Source organism: Podarcis pityusensis (assembly GCF_964106645.2).
Source record: "Podarcis pityusensis genome assembly, chromosome: 16".
NCBI classification, from domain to species: domain Eukaryota; kingdom Metazoa; phylum Chordata; class Lepidosauria; order Squamata; family Lacertidae; genus Podarcis; species Podarcis pityusensis.
The window spans coordinates 8,675,842-8,698,451 of record NC_138041.1 but is presented as its reverse complement, the minus strand read 5'-3'; the positions used below and the strand labels follow the sequence as shown (position 1 = coordinate 8,698,451).

The 22,610-nt window shown below is 50.4% G+C and overlaps 1 protein-coding gene across 13 annotated transcripts in view; it reads right to left on the bottom strand.

The window, feature by feature from the left end:
• Positions 1–2,304: 2,304 nt before the first annotated feature.
• The window catches only part of UBAP2L (ubiquitin associated protein 2 like), a 47,868-nt gene continuing 27,562 nt past the window's right edge, over positions 2,305–22,610 (bottom strand). For 3 of the 13 annotated variants that reach the window (XM_080984532.1, XM_080984540.1, XM_080984544.1), the window contains 15 exons: positions 21,533–21,705; positions 20,029–20,218; positions 19,224–19,278; positions 18,312–18,492; positions 17,726–17,798; positions 16,142–16,337; positions 13,527–13,615; positions 13,171–13,224; positions 12,458–12,539; positions 10,354–10,571; positions 10,149–10,254; positions 7,294–7,361; positions 5,506–5,706; positions 5,138–5,173; positions 2,305–3,047 (listed from right to left, as the gene is read on the bottom strand). In XM_080984532.1, the coding sequence (XP_080840658.1) occupies positions 2,952–3,047; positions 5,138–5,173; positions 5,506–5,706; positions 7,294–7,361; positions 10,149–10,254; positions 10,354–10,571; positions 12,458–12,539; positions 13,171–13,224; positions 13,527–13,615; positions 16,142–16,337; positions 17,726–17,798; positions 18,312–18,492; positions 19,224–19,278; positions 20,029–20,218; positions 21,533–21,705 (1,818 nt within the window). In that variant the 3' untranslated portion in view covers positions 2,305–2,951. The remainder of the gene's footprint in view (positions 3,048–5,137; positions 5,174–5,505; positions 5,707–7,293; positions 7,362–10,148; positions 10,255–10,353; positions 10,572–12,457; positions 12,540–13,170; positions 13,225–13,526; positions 13,616–16,141; positions 16,338–17,725; positions 17,799–18,311; positions 18,493–19,223; positions 19,279–20,028; positions 20,219–21,532; positions 21,706–22,610) is intronic. The other 10 variants (XM_080984537.1, XM_080984541.1, XM_080984533.1 and 7 more) reach the window with 5 other exon arrangements.

Here is a 22,610-nt window from a genome sequence, read left to right as displayed (position 1 = left end):
CTCAGTAGTGGCACCCGCCCTGTGGAACGCCCTCCCACCAGATGTCAAAGAGAACACCAACAGACTTTTAGAAGACATCTGAAGGCAGCCCTGTTTAGGGAAGTTTTTAATATTTAACACTGTATTGTTTTTAACACTTGATTGGAAGCCGCCCAGAGTGGCTGGGGAAACTCAGCCAGATGGGCGGGGTATAAATAATAAATTATTATTGTATTATTATTGGTCTCTATGGTGCTACTAGAAGGATTTTTTTAAAAATTTTGTTTCAACTATGGCAGACCAACACAGCTACCTACCTGTAACTAGAGAAGTGATATTTGGAGAGTGGTGATTCATCGAAAGGGCTCTCTTGGGGTGGGTTATTGGGGAAACTGCTGGAATAATCCACCCCTCTTGGATAGCCACTTATCCTTGGTCTTTCTGGGGGGTGAGGAAAGCAGGATCTGCAGATACTGCGCAACACTGCAATTCCTCAAGAACCGCCTTTCCCCATAGCTGGAGGACCCTGCGCTCATCATCTGAGGCCCTTCTTTATGTGCCTCTTCCATGAGAGGCTGGGAGGACATAGACAACCAACAGGGCCTTTTCTGCAGTGGCTCCCCGCTTGTGGGATGCTCTCCCCAGGGCAGTTCACCTGGCACCTTCATTACATAACTTTGGGCACCAAGGAAAAAACATTCCTTCTCCCAGGCCTTTGGCTAACTAAGCAATTAATGGCTTGGGGTGTGTGTGCCGTTTCTTTGTGTTTTTATATTGTAAAACAACCTGCGGTCCTCAGATGAAAGGCAGCATTGAAATTTATTAAATAAACTACCACGAGCCACTCAAGTTCAAAGTTATCCGCTAAATTGATATGTTTATGGATGTTCTGTATGGTTCCAACGAGTGAAACACAGGTAAGTTCAAGTCCAAGAAAGCAGCTGCTCTCGACTTGACTGTCTTGCAGTCTGCAATTCTTCTAGTCCATGCAAATCCATCCCCAAGATTTTGGCCCCCATAAATCCCAACGCTCCATTGCACAAAATTATGGTACATACAAGCAATGCCAAACTAGTATGCAGCACTGATTCTGGAGTTCTTCAGTCTCGAGTCTGCAGGTGTTGCTGGGCTCTAACTCCTATAATCAATCCAGAGTGTGTTTAGCCAATGGCCAGGGATAATAGGAGGTGTAGTCATGTTTGAAGGCCAATTATCTAATGGTGGTGGGCTTTTGAGGACTGAGTAAAACTCAAGTTCTTTATGGTATTGCTTTGTTTTGAGTTACTGATCCACAAAAGTCACTTGAAGTAGCTGAACAGAACAAGGACTTGCGTACACATTCTCCTCTTGACTATACAGTGGTACCTCGGGTTAAGGACTTAATTTGTTCTGGAGGTCCGTTCTTAATCTTTAACTGTTCTTAACCTGAAGCACTACTTTAGCTAATGGGGCCTCCCACTGCCGCCATGTGATTTCTGTTCTCATCCTGAAGCAAAGTACTACTTCTGGGTTAGCAGAGTCTGTAACCTGAAGTGTCTGTAACCCAAGGTACCGTTGTGTTTGTACCTTGCCTGACATCACAGGGGGTGCAAGTGGCAAATGAATGGCCAGCCCTTGCAGAAATCCGTTATCAGAGCTCAAATAGGTGGGGGGAGAGAGGGGGGGGGAAGGCACCATGACCTGACCAGGGTGTGTGTGAGAGGCTTTCTCTGGTAGGCAAGAGACTGGGAAGGTGGAAGGAGAGAGATTGAGGAGAGATATTGTGACCCTATTGTGCATGGGTAGGCAAACTAAGGCCCAGGAGCCAGATCCGGCTCAATCGCCTTCTAAATCCGGTCCGCAGACGGTCCGGGAATCAGCGTGTTTTTACGTAAGTAGAATGTGTCCTTTTATTTAAAATGCATCTCTGGGTTATTTGTGGGGCCTGCCTGGTGCTTTTACATGAGTAGAATGTGTCCTTTTATTCAAAATGCATCTCTGGGTTATTTGCGGGGCATAGGAATTCATTTATATATTTTTTTCAAAATATAGTCCAGCCCCCCACAAGGTCTGAGGGACAGTGGACCGGCCCCCTGCTGAAAAAGTTTGCTGACCCCTGCTATTGTGGGTTGGGTAGAGAAAACAGACAAACACAGCAGTCCTGGGGAGATGGCTTCAGTGTGGGGAATGAAAGAGGCTTGGAGGGGGGGGGGGCTGGGGCTGCCTGGCAGGTACCCTTTAAGTGCGTGCACATGCGCGCGCGCGCGCGCGCACACACACACACACACACACACACACACACACAGTCCAACTATGGATGGAAAACGCAAGGCCCAGAGAACAGAGTGGGGTTTTCGTTTTTATATACAAGACACATTTATCCATTAAATTTAGAACACAGTACAAAAAAAACACTTCAACTAATTAATCTTACAATGCGGTTCATATCAATTACTGATCTTATTCCTAATAATAAAGGGGGGCATTGTAGGAGGAGGAGCGGGGAGAGAGAGAGAAAGAGAGAGAGAGAGAAAGAGAGAGAGGATTCCAGATGTTGACTCCTTTGGATCCGTCAGGCGGTACTTCTTTTTTTTCTTCCTTCCTTTTTCTGGGCGGGTGGGTGGGGAGGGGCGGGAAGAGGAAGAGTAAAGGAGTAGAAAAACGAAACAAAACAAAAGGCCCCTACGGCTGAACAGCTCGTAATCTGAATGAATGCAGAGAAAGAGAGAGAGAGAGAAAGGAAAGAAAAAAGATACAAATTCTATATTACATACAATGGGGAAGGGGGGGAAGAAGGTGGCTGGAGGGACGGGGAGGGGAGGATGCCGAGCCCAGAGCCATGTTGGCCGGGGTCCGCCGGGGCTGTTGCAGGGCTGTGCTGAGGGCAGGGGAGCTCTTCTTTCCTTCTGGGGTCCTTCCTTCTTGGGTAGATCGCTGTCATCCTTCCGTTTGTCTCTTGGTTGAAGTGTGTGGAGCCGCCTCTGAGCCTCCCCTCAATTGGCGCCCCAGTTGTAGCTGTTGTAGGCAGACTTGTTCGCCTGCGACTTCTGCGGGATGGAGGTGCCCTGGCTGCGCTGCCCAGTGCCGCTCTGTGCAGGAAGAAAAGGGGGGGAAGTAGGGGGGGAGAGAGAGAGAGAGGGGAAAAGGAAGAAGGTGAGCGAGGCTCGACTAGCAGCTAGCTCAGTTCCCCAGGCCTTATTTGGAGGCACGAAACAGGCTCCAGCAACCCATGAGCATGTGAAATGAGTAAATCAGCTGGTTGCTTCTCTTGCCAGCAACAGGAATGCTCTGTCTGCCTCTAGATCAGTGTTTCCCCAACTTGGGTTTTCAGCTCTTTTCAGACTACAATCCCCATCACCCCAGACCGCTGGCCTTGCTATCTAGGGACAATGGGATTTGTAGTTCAACAACATCTGGGGACCCACAGGTTGAGAAAGGCTGCTCTAGATCAATGTTCCCCCAACTTGGGTTTCCAGCTCTTTTCAGACTACAATTCCCATCATCCCTGACAGCTGGTCTTGCTAGCTAGGGATGATGGGAGTTGTAGTCCAAAAAAACAGCTGCAGACCCACCTTTGGAAAACACTGACCTAAACGCTGGACTGCAGCTCCCACCAGCCAGCAAAGGCAAATAAGTCAGGGATGATGGGAGTTGTAGTCCAGCGACATCTGGAGGACGCCACAAGTTTCTCGCAGCCCGGCTCCGGAGCAAGGCCAGGAAGGGCTTGGGGTTTTTTTGATAGGGCTTTTGTTAGTTCACCAGCCAGAGCCAAGCGCAGCACATGGTGGGTGTGGAGAGATGCACAAAATGACAAGTTTTGGGTGGGGGTTGAAGCTAAGCATACTCCAGGAGACATACACGGGGATGACCTGTGTACACAAGTACAAATCAGCACCTGAGGACTGCCAATTCAGGGTTTGGAAAGACCCTTCTGCTGCCACTGCTGCCAGACAAGGGGAAGTCAGAAGCCTTTGCCAATTCCATGGCAAGTGGCAACTTATCAGTAGATCCTCCCTCCCTCTACTCTAGAGGGAAGAGCCTGGACTCTGCCACCAATGGCTGAGGACCATAGCAAATTGCCACCAACGCTCCCTGTGATGTCCCAAATCCTACTGTGCCGTTGGGTAGACTGGGAAAGCAAGGTACTCCAATTCTAGTTGCAAAATCTGACATGGAGAGTTTTACAACGTGGCAGGGCAGGACACCAGCAGCTGCTATTAGTTATCAAAGCATAGCCAATAGTTTGGACAGCTCTGCCTGCTGAGTGTAACGGCACCCGCAGCTTATCTCTGTGCTTGGCCATTCAGATCTGAGGTGGGAGATCTAAGCCGGACAACTTTTAATTTAATTTAATTCATCAAGCCGACTTGGATCCCGGTATTCTGTGGTGGGGAATCCACACTGCACACAACACAATTTGGTAGAGGGAGCAAGTGCTTCTTAACACAGCGCACGGTTAAAGCTCATCACCAGGGATAGCCAACGTGGTGCCCTTTAAATGCTGAAGGACTGCAATTCCCACCAGCATTCCAGAACAACGTTCAGGGATGACGGGAGCTGCCAATCAGTATCATCCAGAGGGAACTCAGTTGGCCAGCCTCGTTCCTGGCGGTAAGAGCTGTTTGATGGTGGAACAGCTTGGAATTTTTGTTGGAGGTTTCTAAGCAGAGGTTGCTTGGCCATCTGCCTGGAATTCCTGTGGCTGCAGGGGGCTGGACTAGATGACCCTTGGAGTCCCTTCAAACTCTCCGATTCTGCTCATGACGTGCTGCCTCACTTCCAACACGTCCTGCCTTTGCTCCGTTCTCCCTAGAGAGCCTGTGCAAGGCTGGTTCACCATCGACCAGCCCCAGGACAGAGGGAGGAGCAGGGAAAGAAGATTTCTATGGCATGTGGGTCCGTTGCTCTGTGTGTGTTGTGTGTGTATGGTTGTGTTTTTATGCCCGCATCTGTCTGGGGCAGAGCTGGGGGAATAGACAGCCTTTTCCAGGTTCTGCTGGACTCCCAGGAACCTCCGGTCAACAGGCAGGGAGGAACGATGGGAGGCTGGAGTCCGGCACACACATGGGAGGAATGCAAGCTTCCTTCCAGCTCCCTAGCCTACGCAAAGACTGACCACAGCCACCAGGGCGCAGCAGGATGGGCGCAAGCGATCACCCCCTTCCAAGAGGTTCGTTACCTGGTCTTCCTGCTGGCGTTGGAAGTACAAAATCGACTGTTTTGGGAAGGTGGAGGCAGGCCCAGGATATGGAAAATACAAGGAGACGTTATGACAGCCCCCCTGGACCCAAGTGTGCGAGGACGAGTCTGGGATGTGGCAGGAGGGGAGAAGTGGAGTGGGTAACGAACCAGCAGCTGGGGCGATCAAGACACCTGTTTGAAAAGTATCCCAGGGCCTTCCCTACTGCGTGTGCATGAGGTGTGTTGTTTTACGTCTCTGTGCAATGAGGGGGATGGAGATGGAGGAGGAGGAGAAGGAGGAGGAGGGACCTGGAGACAGGTGGTGGTTGCCCAAAGGAGGGAAGGTGTATTGGGACCCGGCCTTACCTGCCCGTCCTGCTGCAGGTGGTGGTGCAAGATCTGGGAGTGCGGCTGCTGATGTGGCGTCAGGATGTGCATGAACGGGGCCGGCGGATATGCTGCGGCGGTGGCAGGGTTGATGGGGCCGCCACTGCCCAGCGCCGATGGCAGGTTGAAGGAGGCCGTGGGGGTTCCGGTGTGGAATCCCTGCTTCTCAAACGACTGCTGCTGGGTACACATACACACAGAGGGGCGTTTAGGGACAGGAATTATACCACAAGCGTCTCCTATGTCCATAGCTGTCAACTTACAGATTTGAAAATAAGGGACCAGCAGCCTCGAAAATAAGGGATCAGCAGCCAAAATAAGGGATTTTGCTGTTGTGAAGAGTTACATGCATTGGTAGGATTGCCAGATGCTGTCAATCTGGCATGAGGCGGCTGCGGCGCTGCCGTGGCCACTGAAGCACCGCCCTTCTGCGTCCCTCCCCATCCCCTACTCTTTCTCCTCCCTCAGGCCGCCTCCTCAGCTGCCACCACCGCTGCCGCCTCTGGGCTCGCGGGCGGCATGGGCGAGAGTCTCTCTCCCTCCCCCCTCTCTCTTGGGCAGGGAAGGGCCAATGGAACTCCTCGCGCCAGGACGACGGCGCCAGCGCGCACTCTCTCTCACAGCGGACGACCCTGAGCCACTGCTTCCCTCCCAAGCCGGGCGAGCATGAAACTGGGGAAATTTAAGGGACACCATCAATAAGGGACAGCAGCGGGACACAGCGCTGGGATAAGGGAGTTTCCCGCCAAATAAGGGACGGTTGACAGCTATGCCTATGTCGCTGGCAGGGAACCTGCGTCGCCACCCCACACCCCGGTTCCTGATGTTGCTGGGCTCCCATCAGTCGCTGCAACAGCCAGAGTGGCTCAACCGTCAGGGATTATGAGAGTCAGGAGTGCAGCAATATCTGCAATGCGCTCCACATGGGGCTGCCCTTGAAAGTGACTCAGAAACGGCCCGAAATGCAGCTGTCAGATTGCCCACTGGGGCTCCATTCAGATCACACACAAGCCCTCTTTGAAAACAGGTTGACAGTTCATTTCTGGGCCCAATTCTAGGTGCTCACATTAAGCGTTTAAAGCCCTAAACCACTCAGGCCCCAAATATATGAAAGAGCAGATCCTGCCCTACAGACTCTCTAGATGGGACCTGCTCGGTAGTTTTGCCTCCCTCAGTAGGCTCGGAGAGGGGCTGGCCAAGGTGTGGGCCTCCTCTGTGGCAGCCCCAAAATTGTGGAACTCCTTCTGCACAGAGAAGCGCATGGCACCTTCGTTATACAGCTTCCGGTGAATGCTGAAGATGCATCTCTTTACCCATGGGCCTAGGACTCCGAAGATATATACAGGCAACCCCTGATTTGTGTGGGGTTTGTGTTCTGGGTCACTGCGTGTTTGCGTGAAATCATGTGCAATTGAAACACCTCGTTCTGCCCCGTTCTGCTCTTTTAGTGATGTCTTTTATGATGTTTCTGAGTCATTTCCGGGTTCGGTGCTATGCGCATGTGCACAATCATGCACAAAATAATACAATCACAAAAAACAGGGGAGGGGGTCCTGAAAAATACAGGCATCTCGTTTTAGGCGCGACCCCCTCCCGTTTTTTGCGGTTGTATTATTTTTGTTTCTCAGCAGGGGAAGGGGAGATTTTGGTGGGGAAACCGGGGCAGTTCCTTTGCTCCTACACTCCAACTGGATTACTGCAAGGCAGCCAAGCACCCAAACCTCACACAGCACACTCAGGAGTCACCTCCCACATTGCAGCACCAACCTGCGTTTTGGAGTAAACAGAACCAGAGATGTCTGGCACTCCTGTGTTACTGGATGTTACTGACACACCTGGAAAAGGGGGGGAAACAAAGCGGCGTTAGCAGTTAGCTTGGTCGGTCGCATGCAAAGCCCAAACTCCTCCCCTCCTGGCTCCCCTCCCTCCTTCCCAGAGCGATTTGAGGGTGAGAACAGCCTCCTAGCCATATCATGATGTTGCAAAGGCTTGCTTTGGTGTACATGTGCACACATCAGCCTGGATGCAGTGGCGAGATGCAAGAAGCAAAACAAGCCGAGCTTGTCTCCTGGCAAGAGGGAGGCACTGTGGGAGAGTGGCTCCCATGTCCAAGAAACTGGTCAGATGTCTTCTCTGGAAGGAGCAGGCTCACAATATGGCAGTGCTGCTCTGTTACTGGAATGCCCAGGTAGCCTCGGTGGCCAGATGCTCATTTTACCATACTGATGCAGACTAAGTTCCTTGGAGCATTAAAGGTAAAGGGACCCCTGACCATTAGATCCAGTCGCAGATGATTCTGGGGTTGCAGCGCTCATCTCGCTTTATTGGCCAAGGGAGCCGGCGTACAGCTTCCGGGTCATGTGGCCAGCATGACTAAGCCGCTTCTGGCGAACCAGAGCAGCGCACGGAAACGCCATTTACCTTCCCGCCGGAGCGGTACCTATTTATCTACTTGCACTTTGAAGTGCTTTCGAACTGCTAGGTGGGCAGGAGCTGGGACCGAACAACAGGAGCTCACCCCGTTGTGGGGATTTGAACCGCTGACCTTCTGATCAGCAAGTCCTAGGCTCTGTGGATCAACCCACAGCGCCACCTCAGAGCGTTAGGCCCTACCTAACGCCGTGTCTGTGTCTGCCTTCCTGATTAAGCAGTGCAGGGTCTGTATCTGGGAGCAAGACCAGGGTGGGTGTTCCCAGCTACCCCAACCGCAGCCTTTGGAAGCCTTGCAAGTTGCTGCAGGAGAGGGACTGTGAGCAACACAATGGAAAGGGTGTTTCTGGGACCAAGGCGAGACTTCGAAGCTCCCTTGTTATTTTTGCTGTTGCCAGGAGGTCTAATGCTAACATAATCTTGTTTCAGTTATAGTAATGAAGTGCTGGGGTTTTTTTTCGTATGCTGCTATATTTGCCGCTAGGATGGCGTTATGAAATGGCTCTTGCAGTGGTTGATTTTGAGACATGCTCCTGTTTTCTTTGCTGTTCTTTTGGTGGGAAAGAGGCATGCAAATGAAACTACAAATGAACGAATCTGATGGAATCTGTAGAGAAATGTGGGGCCATCAAGAGGACCAACCCAATGGAGCTATTTTTGAGGAGTCAAAGCAGGCATAGGCAAACTCCATCCATCCTGATGTTTAGAACTACAATTCCCATAATCCCTAGCTAACAGGACCAGTGGTCAGGGATGATGGGAATTGTAGTCCCAAGCTTCTGGAGGACTGGAGTCTGCCTATGCCCAAGTCAATGGATGGCTGTAGGAATTTATAACAGACCCTAATATTATGAGCATGCAAAGCTGCCTTGTCTCAAGTCAGACCACGGGGTCCATCCAGCCCCAGATGATTTTGGTCCTCCAGAAGGCAACTCTCAGGAGCAAAAAAGGCTAGTGGTATTCTAGGCTGCATCAACAGATGTCTAGTGTCCTGGATCAGGAGAAGTACTAGTCCCACTCTATTCTGCCTTGGTCAGGCCACACCTGGAGTCCAGCTCTGGGCAGCAGAATTTAATAAAGATGTTGGCAAGCTGCAACATGTGCAGAGGAGGGTGACCAAGATGATCAAGGGTCTGGAAACCAAGCCTTGTGAGGAATGGTTGAAGGTGCTGGGTATGTTTAGCCTGGAAAAGAGAAGCTATGATAGCCATCTTCAAATATCTAAAGGGCTGTCCCATGGAAGATGGAGCAAGCTTGGTTTCTCCTGCTCCGGAGGGTAGGACTCGAACCAATGGCTTCAAGTTACAAAGAAAGGAGATTCCAGATAAACAGCAGGAAGAACTTTCTGAGAGTGAGAGCTGTTTGACAGTGGAATGGTCTTCTTCAGAAGGTGGTGGGTTCTCCTTCCTTGGGAGGTTTTTAAGCAGAGGTTGGATGCCCACCTGTCATGGTCGCTTTAGTTGAGATTCCCGCATTGCCGATGACCCTGGTCCCGCCCAGCTCTATAATCCTATGATCCATACCCACTGGGCATCACCAGCTGGTGTCCTGCAACACCTGAAAGTAACCCGTTGGCTTTTGGCTCTATTTTTAAAAATGAACCGCTCCGTTATATTTATAAAAATACCTATACAGTGGTACCTTGGTTTACATACGCTTCAGGTTACATACGCTTCAGGTTACAGACTCCGCTAACCCAGAAATAGTACCTTGGGTTAAGAACTTTGCTTCAGGATGAGAACAGAAATCGTGCGGCGGCAGCAGGAGGCCCTGTTAGCTAAAGTGGTGCTTCAGGTTAAGAACAGTTTCAGGTTAAGAACGGACCTCCGGAACGAATTAAGTTCTTAACCCGAGGTACCACTGTATACCGCTTACAACTGTACCCCAAAACCACATGTGAAAGTTAAAAGTCAGAAATCACGGTAACTCTTGCTGAAAGATGTTGGCTTGCATACTAAGCCTGGCAGAACCCAAGTTTCCAGCAGGCATTTAAAAGGTTGCAATGGAAGGGCCTGCCTGCAGATTTTCTAGTGGCAGGGCGTTCTGCAGGACTGGGCTGAAGGTTTGGCCCCTTGCCTTCGCCCAGTGAGCCTTGCCAAGAAAGGGAACTGCGGCTAATGATGCCCCTTGCAGACGATCTCACGCCCTCCCTCAGGGCTGCTTCAACTCTTGTGGTCGCCCCACCTACTCACCGGTGCTGTATCCATGGGAGCCGTAGCCGCTGGGCTGCTGGAAGGGGGTGGCCGAGGCGTTCATGCTGACGTTGACGCTGTGCTGCTTGGAAGAAGTGGGAGCCACCTGGGGAAAGCAAAGGGCTGGGGAGTGAGCAGGGTGGGAGGAAGCAGCCGGGTCTGGCTCCACCCCAGCCCCACAGCTCCACAGCAGGCCGGCACTCACGGGGAACACAGCTGGCCCGTACTGGAAGGTGCTGGGCAGCCCCGGGACTCCGGTGTAGTAGGGCAGGCTGGTGTAGCTGTAGCCGGGAGGCAGGGCCGGGTTCAGGAACGTCTGCTGGGTGGTGTGGTGCGTCTGGGTCTGGTTCTGCTGAGGCTGGGCCAGGGTGGTGGCCGGCGCGGGGGAAGAGGCGTCACCGCGGCCAAACTTCGTAAGGTCACCTGGGGGGGGGGAGGGCAGAGTGATAATAAATAATAATAATTTATTTCTACCCTGCCCATCTGGCTGGGCTTCCCCAGCCACTCTGGGCAGCTTCCAACAAAATATTAAAATACAGTAATGCATCAAACATTAAAAGCTTCCCTAAACAGGGCTGCCTTCCGATGTCTTCTAAAAGCCTGGTAGTTGTTTTTCTCTTTGACATCTGGTGGGAGGGTGTTCCACAGGGTGGGTGCCACTACTGAGAAGGCCCTCTGCCTGGTTCCCTGTAACTTGGCTTCTTGCAGTGAGGGAACTGGCAGAAGGCCCTTGGCGCTGGACCTCAGTGTCCAGGCAGAACAATGGAGGTGGAGACGCTCCTTCAGGTATACTGGGCTGAGGCTGCTTAGGGCTTTAAAGGCCAGCACCAACACTTCGAACTCTGCTCGGAAATGTACTGGGAGCCAGTGTAGGTCTTTCAAGACCGGTGTTATATGGTCTCGGCGTAGGGTCCCAATGGCAAAAGTGTGCATCGAGTTTGCCACCACCCTTCTCCAGCAACATAGGGAGATTACGACACATTACTGATAGGATTCAGCTGCCTCTGCGTGTTGTCCACCACCTTGCTCCACTTTCTGCGCAAATTATGTTTGTAAATACTTAGAATAAATACCCTGTATTTTTCAGCGTATAAGACGATTTTTTTTGCTACAAAAAACCCCCCTTTTAGTCCAAAACTGCTGCTTGCCTTCTATCACTGTGCCATTGAGAGCGTGCTCACTTATGGCTTATGTGTGTGGTACGGAAGCTGTACTACCCAGGACAGGATGGGGTTGTGCAGGGTTGTTAAGGCAGCAGAGAGCATTGTTGGCTGCCCACTCTCCACCTTAGAGCAGATTTATGCCACAAGGTGCCATAGGAAGGCACTGGACATAGTAAAAGATCCATCGCATCCTGGTCACTGTCTCTTCGAGCTCTTGCCGTTGGGACGGAGATATAGGACGATGAAGACAAGAACGAGCCGTCTTAAGAACAGCTTCTTCTCCAGAGCGCTCTCGGCCCTGAATGGGAAGCCCGGACTTTGAAAGTCATCTAATCTCCCTTGCTGTATTATACTGTATTGATTAATTAGTGTTTTTATGGAGCAGTCAAATAATTTCGTTGTCCCCGAAGGGGGCAATGACAATAAAGATATTATTATTATTATTATTATTATTATTATTATTATTATTATTATTAAAATTGGGGGTCGTCTTCTACACGGATAGTGAATGCAGAGGGGTCCATCAAATGTCTGGGTTCTTGGCTTGGGTGGGCCAGAGTGTGGTGTTTGGCAGGGTGATTGGGTGGTGGGTGGGTCTTGGTTTGCCCAAAAAAAAGTTCAATGGCTTTGAGGGCGATTTCCCCCAAAAGGCTGAACAATTTTTCATCGCTGCCGATCATTCGGATTTTCACTTCTAAAGATATGGCAACCCTAAAATATTGATTTCCTATTTTTGGGTTCAAAAAAACAGGGGTCGTCTTATACACAGAAAAATACGGTAAGTGGCAACCCACCCCCACAAAAAAACCCCACCCAAAGGACCTAGCTTGGTGCCAACAAGTTAGTGTTCTAGCAGGTATCTTCCTATATAAAGAAGAATGTAAGATGTCGTCATGCTTTGCAGTTCGCGTCGCTCCCTTCCCCATTCCCTTTCCCTTCATGTGTCTTGTCTTTTAGATTGCAAGCCTCAGGAAAGGAACGGCATTGTCCCTTGGAGAGCCTCTTTGACTGATGGATAGGATATGAATACTGGAAATAAGTAAGTTAGTTGAACAGAAACCTACAGAATTAGTCTGATTAGGACGACAACTGAACTGCCCTTCCCAGGTGGCTCAAATCCAACTCCCTTCCCCAACTGTCTCCTACCAGAGTAAGGATTGCTGCTCAAGCTGGCGTCTCTTCCAGTAAGCGGGGTGGTCTGTGTGGGGAACGGGATGCTGTAGTAGTCCTGGAAGAGAGGCAGGAGGAGAAGCTAAGGATGTTCATCTCAACTGGGGAGGAGGAGGAGGAGGGAACTGGCCTCCAGGGACCAGAAAGCAACCCCAGCACACATTTGAAACACATGACTTCCCCCCAAAGAATCCTAAGAAATGTCGTCTGCTAAGGATGCTGGAGGCTGTGGCTCTGGGAGGGGGAAATTACAGTCCCCAGGATTCCTTGTGCTTCAAATGGGCACAGCGAGGATCTGCCCCAAGTAAAAAGGTTGGTGTCTTTGTGAAAAACAAGAGCTATATCTGAAGGGGATGGAGAAGAAGGAGAAGACCAAAAGCAGTACCTTTGTTCAAAAACTGGGCTTGTTTATTAGTTACTGGCAAAGTACCACTCCCAGGTGTCACATAGCGTTTAGCGGATGTTACGAGGTGGCATACAAATGTCATTGTCAAAGACAATTTATTTTCAGTTTATTTCAGGTTTTGCATTTAAGATTATTCCAGTCTGCTCCATTATGAAAGTGTTACAAACATTGCAAGAGAAGGTGTCCTGCTACACAATGCAGAGCAGCGGGAGACGGCATGTTTTCTAAGTAGCAATGATGATGTTATTTTAGGAGGGCAGAGGGAGGGCTGAATTTAACTCACCAAGGGGAATCTCGTCTGAAGCATCTGTAGGTCGTCGTAGCCATAAACCTGCGGCTGCAAGAGAAGCAGCAGGTTAGGGAGAGGCCCGTGTCTCTCACAAGGGACGTTCATTTTTGTATTGTGTTGTATTGGTTTGTTTGGATTCGCTTCCCATAAACCAGGATTATTTCAAAGGTCTTGGGTTGTTGTTTTTTTGTCGGAGTCAGATGTTGCAACACAAGCAGGCTAGAGGCTGCTTTGACTGCATCTGGTACCGACTCCAGGTTGATTTCCCATGCTCTGTCCCTCCTGCCATGCTATGGTCAAGAGCCAGGCAAGATCTACTGGCATGGAACTGTAAAGCGGCCCCTACTCACCGGGTAGGCGTGCAGCAGCCCTGGAGCCATGATGTACGGGTTTGGCAGCAATGGGGGCACACCTGGGGGCAGGTTGGGTGGAGCCTTCCCTATGGGGAGAAAGCAGAGTTAACTACGGACATCCCAGGACCACTGCCCCCTCCTCTCCCACGAGAAGCAGTGAGACTTACAATTATGAGAGAGCGAGCATGCACAAACCAACATTTAAAAAGTGTGTGACTGGCAATGTTAGATACGGAAGAGTAAGGATAAAGCTCATAGCTGAGTGGGAGGAAACAAGCTTCTGTGTGTGGAAGATGGCAAGTCCAAAGCCTGCTGTCCCTAGACGTTATTGGACTCCAGCTCCCATCAACCTCAGCCGGTATGGCTAATGGGAGTTGTAGTGCAGTAACATCTGGCCACAAGTATTCCACGCCTGTCCTAGACACATGTCCCAACCAATCAGGGACCACGTAAGTGCACTTGCAGAGGGGCAAAGCAGGGATGGGGACCCTGCGGCCCTCCAGATGTTGCTGGACTCCAGCTCCCATTAGCCCCAGCCAACAGTATGGAAATACTGTTTGGAAATACCTGGAGGGAAGAAAGTTCCCCATCCCTGGCTTAGGGACATAGGAAGCTGACTTTGGCCAGTTATGACAATATTATTAATAATAATAATAATTCCCTAAATAGGGCTGCCTTCAGATGTCTTCTAAAAGTCAGGTAGTTGTTGTTCTCTGACATCTGGTGGGAGGGCGTTCCACAGGACGGGTGCCACTACCGAGAAGACCTTCTGCCTGGTTCCCTGTAGCTTCGCTTCTCGCAGTGAGGGAACCAGAAGGCCCTCGGCACGGAACCTCAGTGTCCAGGCTGAACGATGGGGGTGGAGACGCTCCTTCAGGTATACTGGACCGAGGCTTTTGGTATACAGTGGTGCCTCGCAAGACGAAATTAATCCGTTCCGCGAGTCTCTTCGTCTTGCGGTTTTTTCGTCTTGCGAAGCACGGCTATTAGCGGCTTAGCGGCTATTAACGGCTTAGCGGCTTAAAGAAAAAGGAAACAAACTCGCAAGAACTTGCAAGACGTTTCGTCTTGCGAAGCAAGCCCATAGGTAAATTCGTCTTGCGGAAAGACTCAAATAATGGAACACTCTTTCGTCTTGCGCGTTTTTCGTCTTGCGAGGTACCACTGTATTCAGCTCAGTATTGTTAGCATTGGATTTCCTTCATCAGTAGAGGGAAGGACTACATGACTTTGGAGGTCTGTACCAACTCTGTGATCCCACAGTCTATGCCAGGGGCACCTCCAAGCACTGCTGGACCCATCTCCCCTCAACCACAGTCAGTGTGACCGATGCCCAGGGGTGATGGGACCTGCAAGTACAGCAGCAACCTTATCCAGTCCTGCTCCAAACTAAACCAGTCACTAGTCACAGGGACTAGACATAGCTGAAAAGGAGGGATTAGAGGGCCAACGCAATGAAGGCAGAGCCATGCTTCAGAACGTGTGGCACAGAACGTGAGAGGGTGCTCACAGTGTTCTCCCCACTTCTTGCTTTATTACAGGACTGTGAACTCCCCCCTGCCGAGGTTGTTGGACTACAACATCCATCAAGCCCCACACAGAAGGCCAATGGTCAATGGCTCATAGGAACTGTAGTGCAGCAACAATTGGACTCTTATAAGAGGGCAGGAAATGCGAGAACCAACAACCATATAAGCACAGCTCTGCTGGCACTCTCCATTATTAAAATCCCCCCCCCCCCTTATACGTGTGTCTCCTCCATGAGAGATCCAGAGGGTGGAAACGTGAGAACAGGCCTTTTCTGCTGTGGCTCCCCGTTTGTGGAATGTTCTCCCCAGGGAGGCTCAACTAAACACTTTAGTTACGTATCTTTAGGCGCCAGGTGAAAACATTTCTCTTCAACTAGGCTGATTATTATTCTACAGCTTTTTTAAAATGTGTGTATGTGTGTGTGATTTGTTATTGTTTTATTATGTACAGTTGTACCTTGGTTTTCGAATGCCTTGTGATTCAAACGTTTTGGCTCCTGAACGCCACAAACCTGGAAGTGACTGTTCTGGTCTGCGAAATTTTTTGGGAAGCCAAACATCTGCCGCGGCTTCCGATTGAGTGCAGGAAGCTCCTGCAGCCAATCAGAAGTCACACCTTGGTTTTCGAACATTTTTGGAATTCGAACGGACTTCCGGAACGGATTCAGTTTGAGAACCAAGGTACGACTGTATTCTCATTCTATACTTTTCTGCTGTAAACTGCATTGGGCTCTTTGGATTAAGGATGGTGTACTCGTTTTATAAATAATAGTAATATTATATGAATGACGGTCGCGTCAGCTCCGGCAAACAGACACTCTCTCTCTCTCTGCTCAAAGCAGACAAGAGAGGCTTAAGGGAGCTCAAAGCTCACCATTTGGCTAGCTGCTAAAGAGATTGCATTTGCCTTGCCTTACAGAGACACTGTCCAAAGAGGGAAGAGCAGAAATGTATATATGAATCAACAGCCGCAGGAACAGAATGTAAGGCAGTGTTTAAAAAAGGAGCACCCCAGCTCTCTGCTTTCTCATGCACACACGTGCATTTTAGCCGCTGACCAGGCCTAGAGCCTTGAGGAAGCACCTGACGTCGTGGCAACAGAGCTGCGGGTCGTGGCGGTCACCGTGGAGTTGCCGCTGAGGCTCAGGCCCAGGCTGCTGACGCTACTCAGGCTCGAGGAGGCGCTGACCACGGGGGGCGCAGCCGAGACGGTGCTGGAGGAGGTGGAGAAAGTGCTTGCGGAAGAATGGAGCCCGGCGTCGCTCTCCACACTGGTGTGCTGCAAAAAAACCAGGAGGGGAAGCAGGGGAAGTCAGGATCTGCAAGACGGAGACCAACATGTCCGTGTGGAAAAGTCGCATGGCGCAGCAGCAAGGCGCATGTCAGAGCACTGCAGTTCAGCCAGCCACGGGTTCTAGGCTGGATGCATCTGGTCGCGGCTCAGGGGTTTGCTTTCGCACGCTCACCGCCCTCCTGGATAGCTACGGGGCAAGCTAGGCAGGATGTTGGGGGGCATGCACTTTGCAGGCCTCAAACTTAGGTGGGAAGTCAAACACAACAGAGACAAGAGATTTACAACCGTACAGATCTACAAACACCAGCAGACAACCTTGCATCTTCAGCTGTTCCTGCTCCTGCATAGCCAAGTCAGGGATGATGGGATCTGAAACTCACCAGTATCTGGAGGGTCACAGGTTCCCCATCCCTGGTTTTAAAAAAGAAAGCCTTACAACCCCTTCAGCTCTCGCAGCAGAAGAGGAACGAAGGCAGAGGCGATATGCTTGTTGACAGACTACATGGTTTCAGAATACAGTTATGGGAGCATCTATTTTTAGTATTTCCTCTTCCACACAAAACGCCCCATAGACACACAAGGCTAGTATGTCAGGGAGAATAATATGGGGGGGGGGAACAAAATATTCATTCCCCCCCACAGCATATAGTCCATATACATCACACAGGGCTCATACTGAATTGGTGGGGGGGGGGGCAGAGAGAAACAAAGGGTGAGTTCCACTACATATATTTCGGGGGGCCAAAGAGCAATTGGGGAATAAACCACTAATCTTGCACAAGCAGTTCTGTCTGCCACATGACAAGCAGTGCAACTCCCTGGCCTACTTTCCTGAGGTTTATCTAGCATCATTATTTAGCCTCAGTCATATGCTGAAGCCACACCTTTTTACCCAAAGCTCAGAATCACGTTTTGTGACCCACTTAAAAACTGTCAAGTTACCTGATGACTTCTGTGTATGGCTGGTTGGTTTTACTTCGATTTAAAGGGTATTGTTTTGTTGTAAACTACATTGGGACATAATCTAACCAACATATGCTCACATATGGTTCCCAGGAACTGGTTTTCAGAGGCATGATGCCTTGGTCAATGGGAGGCACAACAACTCCCTCTTGGAAAGCAGAGAGGAATTCTAGTCTAACCTCGCATAAATTCAACCAACGGAGCTCTCCTGTGTGCATAAATGTGCTCTTGCCCTTAAAGAGGGAGCAGTCAAAGCAGAAGCAATACCATGCGTGTGACCCAGACAAGGGTACCTGGAAACAGATTGCTGTTGGGTCTTGGGAAGACAGACACAAGCTTGCACTCCAAGCCCACTAATAGGCACCTCCGGCACCAAAACCTTATTTTCCCCTCTCATTCCCTCTACTCACCAAGAGAGTGGAAGTTGACGTGCGGCCAGCAGAAGTCGAGGAGGAGAGGCTGTTCTGAGGGGTGGGTAACGTGCTGTGGGGAGAGAGGGAAGGGAATGCTGGTCAGCCCACAGCCAAATGGCTGGCAATGCCCTGTGCCTGGCCTTTTCCATTTAACTTGACCTTTACAGAGGCTTTGGTGCTATTCCATTGGTCCCCCCCTTTTTTTAAATAATAATAATTAAATTTATATGCTGCCCTCCATCCAAAGATCTGGGGGCAATTTACTTCATTTCCGTAGTTGTTTTAAAAACAGCTTGTTTTTAAATGGAATAAAACTGAACACACGACAGGCAATGCAGGGTTGTTTTCTTAGGTGCAAAATACAGATCCTCAACTTTACTGCAAAAGGAGGTTGCTAGCCCTCATGACTGAGCTTGAGAAAGCTGGGCCCAAGGTCTATCAAATTCCAGGGGTGGGGAACAGAAGATATTCATCTCCTCACCCCCTACCCTGACATCTGCCATGGCACCAGGTGACTCAACTTCAAAGAAAAGCACACCATTGGGGGGCGGGATTGGGGTCAGTTCTGAGGCCCCCCTGCTGCTACCTGCTGTGTTGCGTGGTGGCCGTGCTGGGGAGCTCCTCCGTGTGGTTCAGGCTACTGAGCACCGAAGAGTGCTGGGTGGCCGTGGTGAGCAAGGATGCTGCGGACACAGTGTCGTTGAGAGGGGTCGTGATGCTGGGGGCAGAGGGGGAGTCCGATTTCACAGCGGGGCCTGCAGAACCTGGGGGGGGGGCAAGTTTGAAATAACGAGAGAAACACAGAGTTAAGGCGCAGATCACCCAAGCAAAACTTCTTCCCCTCGCAAAATTTGAAGCAGCATAGAAAGCAACATTCAAAGGGCAAAAAACCAAGCTATAATACACAATTACTGTTTTATAATTTATGATAATTTAGAATTTAAATGTATTTTCATGTAATGTTTGATACTTCCAGCTGATGAAGGTGAATACATCGAAACAGGGCCGTCCTGGTTTCTGATCCATAATTGACTTCTGCTCAATGATTGAAACTAAGACCTTCAGGTCGAATCTGACTATGGACTAACATGAACTTATCTCTACTCATAAACTCTTATCTCTAATTCTGTAACAAATTATTGTGTTATACATATCCTTATGAGTTTGAGTTTGTAATCCTTGTCAGAATACATACTTTTGAATGGATTAGTTTTTTTACAATTGACTATTGATTTGCAAGTAGGGACTACTCCCACTACTGAAACTTATATTGGCCAGAGTTCTTGGTGTGCTTTTCTCAAGATACAATACACGTCAAGTCCAGCCCAGCGCCCTGTTCTCAAAGGCGCCAACCAGATGTCTGCTAGGGGGCGCCTGCAAGCGGGAGCAGAGCGTGCCGCAGGTTCGCCAGCCCTGCTTGCTGCACAAATTCTTTGCGAGCTCAGCTCGTTTCTTCCCCCCTCCCCAACCGCAGGCATGCTGGAGAGGCACTGACCTTCGGCTGTCTGCGTGGTCTGCAGCTGCGTGGGCGGCACCGAGTTGAAGCCGTTCTGAGAAGAGAAAGAGAGAGGGAAAGGGAAGTCAGCTGCCGTTGATACAGAAACACACATTCGGTGCACAGATCAAGCATCGGCCCCACCCCAGCCAAGTACCCTGCTCTCAAACACCTCCCTATTTTAAAAGACTAGGATCCGTTAAATGTTTCTAGTAGCAATGCTCATCATAGACAGTGGTCAAGCTATGAATTACTTGATGCTTTGGATGTGAGACCCAAAGGCATCCACTATTCCCCATATTCTTTCTAGGCCAGGGGTGGGGAAGCTGCAGCCCATCCAGATGTTGCTTGGACTACAACTCCCATCATCCTTGACTGTCAATCCTGATGGGAGTTGTAGCCCCAGCAACGTCTGGGAGGGCGGCAGATTTTTGTCAGCCGTGGCCTGGGCTTTCCTTCTTCCCCCAAAGAAGAGCGCTGACAACCGTCCGCCAGATGCCTCTGAGAAGACAGAAAAGTGGGAGATGAAGGCTACTGCCTCTGCCCCACACAAACTGGCAAGAGTATCAGGGATAGACTGTCCGTAAAAATGGAGGGTTTCCTCTAAACATTGGAATTTGCTTAACCTTCTTTCAGAGTTCTCGAAACTTGCGAGGCAATTTCACGTTCTGCGAAGGTTTTATCCTAGTCCAAAAGAGACCAATTCTGGTGACAGAGTTTTCCACAGGCTGCCATGCTGATCATCATCGCTGTCGTGTTGTTAATAAGGCCCCATCTTAACAGAGCACTTGGGGACAAAGCTTACCTTGGCCTGGGTCAAGTCTTTTTGGGGCGAGGAGGAAATGGAGTTTGGGTACCGCCGGGTCTGAGTGGATCTCTGCTCGTACAGTGGTCCCTGAGCGCTGTTCTGGGAGGTATATGTTGCTGTAGGCATGGTGCCGCTCTGGTAACCCGGCTCCTGGCTCTTATTGGACGAAATTGTGGACAGAGACTCGCTGCAGGTGAAGAAGGGTCAGGAGATTTCAGCACGCAAACTGCCAATGGGCTCCTGCCAGTGGCTTGCAAGAGGCGGCTTCCACCAACTAAGCCTCCTAGAGCATGGGTCGGCAAACGAAGACCCAGGGCCCGGATCCAGCCCTATTACCTTCTTGATCCAGCCTGCGGACGGTCTGGGAGTCGCCGCATGGATCGGTGTGGGGATTCTGATCGTTCAGGCTGCGCCATTCCCCTCCCACACGCAACCGCCGCGGCGACTCCTCCCTCCCTCCTCCTGGCTTCTCCCCGCCCTGCCTAGAGGAGGAAGAGGGCTGGGCTTTGTTGAGCTGTTGGCTGAGTGCCATTTTAAGCAGCCCCTCTCCAGAGCCAGCCCTTTTGCTCTGCTCATCGTCCCTCCGGCCCTGCCGCTCGCAAGGCACAGGTAAGTAGCCACTGGGGCTCGTCTGGTGCTGTGGAGAAGGGAGGGGGGAGTCGGTGGGGGGATTTCCCCCCCTTCAAAATATAGTCTGGCCGCCCACAAGGTCTGAGGGACAGTGGACTGGCCCCCTGTAGAAAAAGGTTGCTGACCCCTGTACCAGAGCAAAACATATACAAGGAGGCTTAGTTTGGTCAGAATTGAGTCCACACTTCCAGAGTTAACACTAAACACATCGCTCCTGGAAAAAGAGCCACCATAGATGCTAGAGGGCCATGAAAATTTGTGTCCTGGGTTTTTTAGATTTATCTACCCATGTACTAGGGACGAGGGTGGTGCTGTGGGTTAAACCAGAGCTTAGGGCTTGCCGATCAGAAAGTCGGCAGTTCGAACCCCTGTGACGGGGTGGGCTCCCGTTGCTCGGTCCCAGCTCCTGCCAACCTAGCAGTTCGAAAGCACGTCAACGTGCAAGTAGATAAATAGGTACCGCTCCGGCGGGAAGGTAAACGGTGTTTCCGTGCGCTGCTCTGGTTCGCCAGAGGAGGCTTAGTCATGCTGGCTACATGACCTGGAAAGCTGTCTGTGGACAAATGCCGGCTCCCTCGGCCAATAAAGCGAGATGAGTGCCGCAACCCCAGAGTCGTCTGTGACTGGACTTAATTGTCAGGGGTCCCTTTACCTTTTAACCATGTACTATCTGAAACCAAAGGGGCTCATTGGTTGCCAGATGTGAAATTTACGAGCACTATTTTCATCTCTCTTACCCCACGAAAGGGGTCTTTTTGCAGCCCAACATAGAGACGCCACTGAGGGTTGTGCCTGGGACCTTCTGCTTGCCAAGCTGTCTCCCACTTAAGCTAAGACCCCCCCAAACACAATGTCAACAGGCTCCTCTCACCTTGCAGTACTCGTGTACAGGCTGCTCGGAGGCTGGCTGACGGAGGCGCTTGTTGCGGGGGCAGGCTCGTACTCCGAGAGGACAGGCTCCGAACCGAACTGCAACGCCCCAAACTGCAAGTTGAGCCCCGAGATATCCGCAGAGCCGGGCATCTCCACTGCCAGAGCGGGAATCTGAGGAAGGAGAGGTGGCCTGATGAGCTGCCGACATGCAACCTGAAATTGGTGTTCCCGCTCTCAAACTGGCAAACCCTGAAGAGCGGAGGCTGCCAAGGCTTTCCACTTCCTTCTGTGGCAGAGGGTGTGCCTGGGTTTCAATGTCGCCTTTAGAGGCTCAGGGTTGTTGCATTTTTAAAATTATCACCAGCATCGCTTAATTGCTAAAAGCGTGCCACGCTTCCAAGCTGCAACAACAAAAAACTAGTTCTAAAAGTAACAGGGTGTACAAAGAACTAAAAGCAATGAACAGCTGTATTATCAGCGTTCTACTTAGTAGTACAGTATATCAATAAACCCACCCCCGTTTTCCCATGGATATATTAGGGTTTTGATTCAATTGCATCCTCCTAATCTAATCATATTGAGCCGCGGGGATAGGGTGATATTCAAATTTAATCAATAGAATAACAAATAATCTAATGATTTTCACCACTGCCCGTTTTTCTCGTTCCTTTCAAAGGTTGCAAATGGTGAATTTCCCCCACCCCCGTCAGACGCGAGGTCTTGAACAACAGAATCACTGAGCTGGAAGGGACCCCAAGGGTCATCTAGTCCAACCCCCTGCAATGTAGGAAACTTAAGATTAAGAGTCACATGCAGATGCTGGGGGCTGAATCGGAGACCTTGTGCACACGAAGCAGCTGCTCTACAACTGAGATTCCACCCTTGCCCAATACAATATATTTGAGTCATCATCATCATAATTATCATTTATTTATACCCCACCCATCTGGCTGGGTTTCCCCAGCCACTCTGGGCGGCTCCCAACAGAATATTAAAAACACGATGAAACATCAAACATTAAAAACTAATCAGGGCTGCCTTCAGATGTCTTCTAAAAGTCAGATAGTTGCTTATCT